We start from the raw sequence: 11,167 nt of genomic DNA on the forward strand, positions 1-11,167 counted from the left end.
TAAAATTTCCGACCGCTTGTCACACATAAAATAACGTTTTGGTCCGCTAATTATTCAGCTTGTGTGGTATATACTAAAAGAATTATTCACCTCAGTGTCGGTGAAAGTGATGGATATTTACCTCCACGTCGGTGAATAATTGTTAATCATTATTATCATCATCATTATCATCATCATCATCATCATCATTCAATTATTTTTCATCCGATAAATGTAGAAAACACGAGCCGCAGGCGAGTGTTTTCTACATTCCCTCTGTTGTCAAATGCCGTCGTGTTTTATCCCATGTAATACCCGGCTTCGGCTTTTTTATTTATTAAACAACAATGACTTAATATTATTCAGTTGAAGTTTCCTCTCTTAAGGCGGCATATTTCTTTCAGGAGTAAATTTTTGCTAAATGCTACGCGCGAAAGTGGGAGCCCTTTTCACCTCGAATGCTCTTACTCTTGTTCTTGTTCTTACTCAATTTTGTCACTCATCCAATATCCAACCTCACTAAGCAGGACTCAACGACCTCAATCGTGTGTCCCATTCATTACAACGGCTTGTATTTAAGCCCTGCATTACATAATCGTAGATTCGTATTGGTAGTCGTATGAATATGATTGTAATTAAGGATTTACACTACGAATGATATTTGAAAATTCTCTCAAAATTTGCAATTTGAAAGAATTTTCAAATATCACGAGTGGTGTAAATCCGTAATTGCGCGAGCTTTAAGCTTTCATATGATTACTCATTTGTTATATGACTGAGAAAATGACGGACGCACGCTCGTTTATCTGCACTGCAGTGCAAATTAAAAGTTTTTTCAACCAGATAATATTACTCGTAATCATCAAGGTAAGTAGGTAGTTTCATCTGTTCTAGATCTCCGAAAAAAAGAAAAAGAATCCTTGACGAGTTTAGCTATATTTACTTGCAAAATTCTGGATTCACCCGATTCAAGAAATAACTTCAATAGGGGCTTCTTAAACTGTTATAATTAAGTAAACGGACATATATCAAGATTGGTAAGTAAGTTTTAACTTGGTATCTAAGTTTTAAGCTGAGAAAGGCACTGATTTCAGACCCGCTTTGAGTTGACGGATCGAGAACGAAGAACTTAGGAGGTTCTGAAACACTGAAACATGGCGGAAGATTAGCTTCCCTGAATTTCCCCAAGCTACTGGCCCTTGAAAAAAAATGTTTGAGGAATTGGACTTAACTGGCGAAAGATATTTAATGGTACAAAAGGCATTTTGCTCCAGAACTTCAGGTTGTGTTAAAAGACCACTAGCTTCGATATAAGAAACCTGATGATCAATGTCAACCATAATTATTGGATTTATTAAGAGGAAAACCTTTCGTGGAGTGCCTTAAATGCTCGGTTCAGACGCCGCACTTCACATGAGCGGAATCGAATGCTAATGAGGGAGAACAAAGGATTTTTCTCATTTGCATTCGATTCGGCTCATTTGAAGTACGACGTCTGAACTTGGCCTTAGTGGTATAAGTCATACTGAGCTCTGTGAGTAATCGTGTTAGATTCCGGGAGTGATAAAAGGGGGAACCCATGCAAATAAAGCACACGTTTCCAAATAAGCAAATTGATGTAAAATATCCTGTATTTCCGTGAGCCGATAGATTACTTTTTGTTTACTAGAAATAACTTGTGATTAGCTCCCAAGAAATCGTTATGTGTATGGAACAATACCTAGTCTTAGTTGTTGATCGACAATGCAGAATAGGCGCCGACGCAAAGTGAAACAAGTTGTCCCAGTCATCCTCACCGAGTCTGGTAAATTGTACGTTTAAGACAATAGGTATAATCTGGGCAACTGTAAGGAAAGTAACCAGAACTTTTCTCTAAATAAGGGCAGATGATCGGAACAATCAATTGATTATAACGTGGAAAATCTACTCGAACGAAGGACACCATGACGATCACTTGAACCGCTTCAGTTTCTAAAAGGGTGATTGGAAGAACGTGAGCGATCTCGAGATGCGATCGGAGTGGTCGATCAAAACCAGATTATCCCAGAATTCAGACCTTTTTGTGACCGCCAATTTGTTTTAAGGTGGTCTTATACATACCTTAAAAATGAATTATTTTTTTATAAAACAACGTAAATCAAGGAGTGATACGAAAATACGTTTTGTAAAAGGTCAGAGATGTTGAATCTTCATGTTTCGGAAAAATAGATTTTTGGAGGAAAGTTTATCTGTCATAGTAGAACACCATCCTAGGTAAGGTAAAGTCTGCATACGAGCCAAGTGGCCCACCAGGCCGGAGCTTAGCCCGGTTTCTGTAGCATGAAGCGACTAGGAGTATTTCTACTCCCCCCTGGATGGGATGCTAGTCCATCGCGGCATAAAAATGCTATTTGACGAAAATTGTTCCGATCATCCGCATCACTTTGCTTTGAAATGACAAATGTGATCTGGATTATCTCAGGATTAATTTTTGTGATTATATCAAAACCGACCTTCAATTTTTAAAATGGAGTTTGTGACAGTTCGCAAATGAAAAACTAACTAATGACATAAAAGAAACTCTAAGAAAATGCCGGTATTAATTGAAATATAAAACAAGACTTAATTAAATGGGAATATACAAGCGAAAATGTGCCATTATGTACAAGAAATGTGTACTGAATTAATAACAAAAAGAGGCTCAGTTTGATATGTTTTAATTTTAAAAAGTTGCTTTTAATTTCATCTAGCCATGACTTCGCCCTTGTCATCGACGAGCCAGAAAGTTAGTCTCTTTGGATCTTATGGCTTTTATTACAATTCTACGCCTTCGAGCCATTTTTCATTATTAATTTAATACAGCAAATATATGGATTAATTGCATATTAGTTAAAGCTAGTAGTAGAACAAAACTTGCTACAAAAGTGTTAAAATAGAGGGCAGCACTTTCGAAAGTTATCATATTTTATTAAAATAGCAATTGAGCGCGGCCAAATGTTCGTAACAATACGTGACAGATGTCTTATAGGCAATTTCAGTTTGGCGTTTGCAGGAAGCCACAGATCAATATTTATCTAAGACAAAACCTGTGTGTTATACCAGAGGAGCTCTTCCCAAACAACATTTTTAGCAGAGAATTTCAGCTGGAACGAATGTAGGAACTGCAAGCAAACGAGTTCGGGACTGAATGGCATTTTGTCAAAAGTGACGTGAACTATCAATCAGAAAGAAAAACGACGTATGCTAAAAGACTTTCAAAAAAAGAACTTGTACTCTTCTTGCCGCGTCGTATTATTATTGAGGTAAAGGTGCAAACTTCACAATGGGAAAGATTAGAGGTATGACATATGTTTCATAATTATTTTTCTAGTAGTTAAACTCAACCTTACTTTTTTTCGTTCACATCCTTACGAAAATATCAGTGTCGTAAAAAGATTATTCAACTTTACCTAGGCAGTGAAGCAAATCTGTAAGATCATCTACATTTTTCGTTCTGCAAAGTCGACAGGAACTTGAGGAAAACATTTTCAACTTTAAAATTATCTTAAGAGCGTTAAAGTTCTTCCCTTACTTATTCCATTTGGAATGATTTTGTATTACGCATACTTCATTTGATATCAATAAAATTGAGTAAAAGGAGTTCCACAACAACCCTCTTGATCAGAAAAAGGTAATAATCTAGAAACTATTTTAATACGCTTACGATTATGTCTTATGTGCTTCGGTTACATGTCAAAATTTCATGACTTGAAAAATTAAATTTTGGTCATAAATTCGCCCTTGTTGTGCTACAGTTATTGCGTGTCGAATACTGTCATTTTGAAGCAATGAAAACGCAAAGATGTCAAGCTTAGATTTGATCTGTCACGAGAAGGACTTAGAAGGCTACATAGACATCTATTTCCTGGTTTCTGTTTTGAGAGGATCTCGCGGTTGACTCTCTGTTTGAACAGAGATAAAAAAAAAAAAACGGTCACGTTCGTATACCCAAATGGACAAAGATCTTATCGATCTAATTCTAGCTAACCTTGATATCAACATAAACATGCTGAATTTTCTCTTCGTAAACGAACAGTACCACAAATGAAAAGAGCAAATTTTTACATCCAAAAGATATTCTACATCATTGGAAGAGACTATTTAGACATATAAACTTACGTCACTTTGAAAAGCGGGAAAACGATGAACGAAACTGGATGAAAATAATGATTTGAGACCGTGCTTAGCTAAATGGAAAAGCTTAAAACTGAAACTATTAAGAACCAGGAAAAAGCGACAAGATATGACATCGATTAGGAGAAACATTTTAACTTGCAGAAATACTTTTTGTTTATTTTTAGTTTCAGTTTCATTACCGAATATGAAAATTTCAATTCCCAGTTCCCTCAGAAACTAAGAAGCAAGCTTTATGAATTACTTTTTCCGTTACAATTTTACACTAATTTTAACTGTTGATGTTTCCATCTAAGGTCAACAACATTTCCAGCTAATGCTACTCTCCAAAGCTGTAATTTATTCAATAATGGGCATGCATTCTTGCGGAATAGCTGCTGAGCAGACATGTCGCACGTCCAGACCAGTACCGGACCACGTACTTACAGGTCACGTGATCGCGTCCCTTGAAGGAAAACGCCTGGATAGCTGCGTGATCTCTTGTGAGATCACACAGAATTGCTTTAGCATTAACTACTATAAAGCACTCAAGAAATGTGAATTAAACAGGAAAACAGCTGAATGGTATCCCAGTAACTTGCTCCCAAGATCTGGTGCAGTGTATCTCAACATGGTGATACGTGACTACACGCCGTGTGTCGATCGAAATCCGCCATGTTCAGGAAAATGTGTTGTTATCCCTGGATCCTTAACGACACGGTGTGTTTGTGAATCAGGAAATGCTGCTTGCAAAAACGACTGTAAGTTTGAGTCACAGTTTACATCACTTGTAATTACTTCGCTAATACAGACGGGCCCAATAAGATAGCATTAAACAAGTGTATTTAATATAAAACCATTTCTTTAAATTAAGACCTAATGCAGACAGACGGAATACAGCTATTAATGCAGACAGACATGGGTCACTGGCCTGAGTCACTGTACTCGACTTTTGGGTTTTACAGTCCCTTCGACCAGGAGAACTGATATAATGAGATAAATTGTTAAGGCGCATCAAAAAGCTCCTGCAATAAATTGGTGAGGCCCCGTGTTAAGCCCTGTCCATCGGAAAATGTTTAGCAACCAAACACGATCAAGCACTGTTTAGTGGCTAAAAATGTTGATGATGTACTGAGTGGCCAAACCGTATATATTAAACATCTTTGATCACAGATCACCGTCCAAATGAACAAATTGTTTTACAATGTTTGATCAAATTCTGCCCGGCATCGTTCAAATTTTATCAAACACGATCAGAAACACGACCAGACGGACAAGGTGTCCAAACGGGAAAATCGTTGGTCACCAAACAATGTTTGATCGTGTTTGGTGGCCAAACATTTCCCGTTTGGGCAGGGCTTTAAACTGGACTAAAAAATATTTTTGGCCACTAAGTGCTTTATGTCATCTCTTTTCCCCCGGCCTGTCGTCTACCTTATACTTTTATTTAACTAACAATTTGCTACCAGTTAAAATTCAACTGTCCGTTTTGTATTATTACGATAAAATACAGCCTGTATTTCTAAGCCATTGGGAATGGAGGACGGTTCAATTCCAGACAATAAGATTACAGCATCATCCACACACAGCAACAGTGAGGTGGCTTGGGGAAGGCTTCACTATTCACAAGGAAGTTGGACTCCGAGAACAGATGACAGATACCAATGGCTCCAAGTGAACTTCGTACCGAATGTGAAACTCATAACACACATCGCCACGCAAGGAAACGGAAAGGGCTGGTGGTGGGTAAAAGAATATTACGTCATGTATAAGAAAAGACAGGAAGCCCTTAAAGAATACATGGAAAATAATCATCGAGTGGTGAGTAAAATTCTAGTAGCTCCAGCTTTCTCGTAAGCAGATTGAAGAGGGGAAATGTCTTATGAATTCGAACAACTCAGTCTTAATTGTTGAACTTTTAAACTTCTAGCAATTAAATTTCGATAGCGTGCTGCCATTTTCTGCCCTAGTTCTTCAGTTGCATTAGCTACCCAGGAGAATTATTCTTGCACTCTCCTCCTGCCCCCCTTCCCCTCCTCCCACCGCGTAATCCCCGGGCCGAGACCAGAGGAAAGTTACTAGTAAAGTTAATGCCTGTTCTAGGCTACATTTCAACAGCCCGCAACAGAGATATCTTTTGTTGGCTCTTACTCGGTGTAGAAGGCACAGTTGACGTAAGGAGGCAGCTAGCGTGGCCGAGTGGTCAGCCCGTCGGACTTGCAACCCAGCAGACTCGGGCTCGAGTCCCGCTTTGACCACTTCCTGGATTTGTTTCACGGTGGCCCAGAATTCAAATCGGCCTCGCCCACGCTTGTAAATAGGAAAATGGTTTGCCTCCGGCCAGCTGGGATTCTTAACAAAATTATGTTCAATTTGAATTATTTGTTTCAGTTGTTTTCCTCGGCCCCACTAGTCTTTGTACTATAAACACTGCCGAGGGTAAATAAAGGTATATTTATTTTTATTTATTTATTTATTAAGATCGACAATAGAGAACAAATGGACAAAAGAACGGGGAATACAATGAAAAGGATAGGTTTGTGAGGCGGTGTTCTATTGTGATGTGTCCTGTGTTTTCTACTGAGACTACACCAAGAAGGAGTCCTATTGTTATATTAACATTACATGCAAGGCCCATTATATTTATTCTGTTTGTTTCAGCTCTTCTCAGGAAACAAAAACAAGGATGGTGTAGTAAAGAACCTGATTAACAATCCCTTTGAAGCGGACACCGTGCGTATTATACCCACAGCAAATGATGGAAGGATAGCTTTGCGAATTGAGCTGTATGGATGTGACGCCCGAGTACCGTAATCTCTGACACTTTTGTATTTCACTTGGCCGAATGTGCAATGGCTGATTGAGATTTCCCCACGATAACTATCCCTTACCATAAGAACCCCTATGATTAAGGATCTCTCCAGATCGAGATTTCTTGGAAAAAATATTCCCCGGAAAAAGAATCACTCAGTACAAAAATCTCAGGGGTAAAAAAAAAAGGCTTATTATCCAGCTTTACTGACTTGGTTCCGGTTTCCATGATCGAGTTAGTGAGCTCAGTTCTTTATTCTCGGTTTGATCATCAAGACCATGCTTATCAAAATATATCATGTTTAAGACAGGTTTTCTGTTTTATTCAAAGATGTAGAGTTCTTTTTTCCTGTTTTTCGGTAGAATAGGGATGATTGGTTGAAGTAGAAGCCAGTCAATTGTAGTCTGCGGAAGCTGGGCGTGCACCAAAATAATCGTTAAGTATAATTGTAAACAAAATATCGGACTAAACTGGCACTATGCGCTCAGTGATTTATGGGCACAAGTGGCGCTTCGAAAGTTCTGAATATGACGTCACGAGCCCATAAATAAATGCACATACATTTCCTAATAATTACTAAATGCCACACTAAATTTACTGATGTTTAAAGATCGGAGTAAACAATAATAGGAAGAGATAAATTAAACTTATTCAAGATTTTTCAAGATGTTGTTAAAGATTTCGGTCAATAAAATAATTAATCGTCGCTGCTGAATGAACAAAAGCTAAAACTGCAATAAGGAAGGTTTTAATTAAAAATATCCAGAAACTTGTTCGAAGCAGATTTTCATATCTAGAATTATTGAAAAAACTCAACTTTGAATACTTTACTACTGCAGTACATTTGACACATTCATTGGAGCATTTAAATTAAAGAATTTGTACTTATGTAAATGAAACTATACTTGTTACATTTAATTAACCTTTGCAGCGAATATAATAAAAAATCCTAAAAAAAAAAAAAAAAACTAATCTGAAGCCCTTTTCAGCTTTTCAGGGATCCTGAGTTATCTCATGCAGTTTCTTTGTCATTCGCTTAGTTGCTGTGAAATAACCAGTCGGCAGGCTGTAAATCACTCTTTTGAAGATGCTGAGTTATTTCATGCAGTTTCTTTGCATTCATTTAGTTGTTGTAAAATAATCAGTCGGTAGGGTTTCTGTCAGAGTAATCACAACACTCAGGCGGGCTAAAAAAACGAAAGCAGTCACTGATATTATCGGGGGAGGATGTTGTAGCCGAGCCTCAGTCAGATTGCAATGTTTTGTTTCTCAACATATATATTAACCACAGGTTAGACATATTAACAACCTGCAAAAATTACAATAGGCTGAAGATAGCCAATCACCAACCTGTATAGGACTACACCTGACAAAAATGCCTCTCACTGATCTGTGATCAACGATGAAAAGAAAGTAAAGTGACTTCTGCTGCGCTTGACAAAATGACTGCTCGGTTAGCAGTGCAAGGGGGAAAAGTTTTATTATTCATCCTGTAAAGAAGTAAAGAACCAGATTAACAATCCCTTTGAAGCGGACACCGTGCGTATTATACCCACAGCAAATGATGGAAGGATAGCTTTGCGAATTGAGCTGTATGGATGTGACGCCCGAGTACCGTAATCTCTGACACTTTTGTATTTCACTTGGCCGAATGTGCAATGGCTGATTGAGATTTCCCCACGATAACTATCCCTTACCATAAGAACCCCTATGATTAAGGATCTCTCCAGATCGAGATTTCTTGGAAAAAATATTCCCCGGAAAAAGAATCACTCAGTACAAAAATCTCAGGGGTAAAAAAAAAAGGCTTATTATCCAGCTTTACTGACTTGGTTCCGGTTTCCATGATCGAGTTAGTGAGCTCAGTTCTTTATTCTCGGTTTGATCATCAAGACCATGCTTATCAAAATATATCATGTTTAAGACAGGTTTTCTGTTTTATTCAAAGATGTAGAGTTCTTTTTTCCTGTTTTTCGGTAGAATAGGGATGATTGGTTGAAGTAGAAGCCAGTCAATTGTAGTCTGCGGAAGCTGGGCGTGCACCAAAAAAATCGTTAAGTATAATTGTAAACAAAATATCGGACTAAACTGGCACTATGCGCTCAGTGATTTATGGGCACAAGTGGCGCTTCGAAAGTTCTGAATATGACGTCACGAGCACATAAATAAATGCACATACATTTCCTAATAATTACTAAATGCCACACTAAATTTACTGATGTTTAAAGATCGGAGTAAACAATAATAGGAAGAGATAAATTAAACTTATTCAAGATTTTTCAAGATGTTGTTAAAGATTTCGGTCAATAAAATAATTAATCGTCGCTGCTGAATGAACAAAAGCTAAAACTGCAATAAGGAAGGTTTTAATTAAAAATATCCAGAAACTTGTTCGAAGCAGATTTTCATATCTAGAATTATTGAAAAAACTCAACTTTGAATACTTTACTACTGCAGTACATTTGACACATTCATTGGAGCATTTAAATTAAAGAATTTGTACTTATGTAAATGAAACTATACTTGTTACATTTAATTAACCTTTGCAGCGAATATAATAAAAAATCCTAAAAAAAAAAAAAAAAACTAATCTGAAGCCCTTTTCAGCTTTTCAGGGATCCTGAGTTATCTCATGCAGTTTCTTTGTCATTCGCTTAGTTGCTGTGAAATAACCAGTCGGCAGGCTGTAAATCACTCTTTTGAAGATGCTGAGTTATTTCATGCAGTTTCTTTGCATTCATTTAGTTGTTGTAAAATAATCAGTCGGTAGGGTTTCTGTCAGAGTAATCACAACACTCAGGCGGGCTAAAAAAACGAAAGCAGTCACTGATATTATCGGGGGAGGATGTTGTAGCCGAGCCTCAGTCAGATTGCAATGTTTTGTTTCTCAACATATATATTAACCACAGGTTAGACATATTAACAACCTGCAAAAATTACAATAGGCTGAAGATAGCCAATCACCAACCTGTATAGGACTACACCTGACAAAAATGCCTCTCACTGATCTGTGATCAACGATGAAAAGAAAGTAAAGTGACTTCTGCTGCGCTTGACAAAATGACTGCTCGGTTAGCAGTGCAAGGGGGAAAAGTTTTATTATTCATCCTGTAAAGAAGTAAAGAACCAGATTAACAATCCCTTTGAAGCGGACACCGTGCGTATTATACCCACAGCAAATGATGGAAGGATAGCTTTGCGAATTGAGCTGTATGGATGTGACGCCCGAGTACCGTAATCTCTGACACTTTTGTATTTCACTTGGCCGAATGTGCAATGGCTGATTGAGATTTCCCCACGATAACTATCCCTTACCATAAGAACCCCTATGATTAAGGATCTCTCCAGATCGAGATTTCTTGGAAAAAATATTCCCCGGAAAAAGAATCACTCAGTACAAAAATCTCAGGGGTAAAAAAAAAAGGCTTATTATCCAGCTTTACTGACTTGGTTCCGGTTTCCATGATCGAGTTAGTGAGCTCAGTTCTTTATTCTCGGTTTGATCATCAAGACCATGCTTATCAAAATATATCATGTTTAAGACAGGTTTTCTGTTTTATTCAAAGATGTAGAGTTCTTTTTTCCTGTTTTTCGGTAGAATAGGGATGATTGGTTGAAGTAGAAGCCAGTCAATTGTAGTCTGCGGAAGCTGGGCGTGCACCAAAATAATCGTTAAGTATAATTGTAAACAAAATATCGGACTAAACTGGCACTATGCGCTCAGTGATTTATGGGCACAAGTGGCGCTTCGAAAGTTCTGAATATGACGTCACGAGCACATAAATAAATGCACATGCATTTCCTAATAATTACTAAATACCACACTAAATTTACTGATGTTTAAAGATCGGAGTAAACAATAATAGGAAGAGATAAATTAAACTTATTCAAGATTTTTCAAGATGTTGTTAAAGATTTCGGTCAATAAAATAATTAATCGTCGCTGCTGAATGAACAAAAGCTAAAACTGCAATAAGGAAGGTTTTAATTAAAAATATCTAGAAACTTGTTCGAAGCAGATTTTCATATCTAGAATTATTGAAAAAACTCAACTTTGAATACTTTACTACTGCAGTACATTTGACACATTCATTGGAGCATTTAAATTAAAGAATTTGTACTTATGTAAATGAAACTATACTTGTTACATTTAATTAACCTTTGCAGCGAATATAATAAAAAATCCTAAAAAAAAAAAAAAAAAAAACTAATCTGAAGCCCTTTTCAGCTTTTCAGGGATCCTGA

At 37.2% G+C, this 11,167-nt stretch overlaps 1 protein-coding gene across 1 annotated transcript; it reads left to right on the forward strand.

The window, feature by feature from the left end:
• Window positions 1–3,015: 3,015 nt before the first annotated feature.
• Window positions 3,016–11,129, forward strand: LOC110040663 (contactin-associated protein-like 2). Its single transcript, XM_020745941.2, has 4 exons — window positions 3,016–3,296; window positions 4,428–4,871; window positions 5,624–5,931; window positions 6,772–11,129. Exons 1-4 carry the CDS (start codon window positions 3,281–3,283, stop codon window positions 6,922–6,924), a joined length of 921 nt encoding a protein of 306 aa, XP_020601600.2. The 5' UTR covers window positions 3,016–3,280; the 3' UTR covers window positions 6,925–11,129.
• The last annotated feature ends 38 nt before the right edge of the window (window positions 11,130–11,167 follow it).

This window comes from Orbicella faveolata, unplaced genomic scaffold (assembly GCF_042242905.1).
Source record: "Orbicella faveolata isolate gen_17 unplaced genomic scaffold, um_ofav_v1 contig_25, whole genome shotgun sequence".
NCBI classification, from domain to species: domain Eukaryota; kingdom Metazoa; phylum Cnidaria; class Anthozoa; order Scleractinia; family Merulinidae; genus Orbicella; species Orbicella faveolata.

Excerpts from the sequence above, each read along its gene's own strand:
- LOC110040663 (XM_020745941.2), top strand. Across the intron at positions 4,872-5,623 it reads TGCTGCTTGCAAAAACGACT|CCTGTATTTCTAAGCCATTG; the intron begins GTAAGTTTGAGT and ends GATAAAATACAG. Across the intron at positions 5,932-6,771 it reads TGGAAAATAATCATCGAGTG|CTCTTCTCAGGAAACAAAAA; the intron begins GTGAGTAAAATT and ends TGTTTGTTTCAG.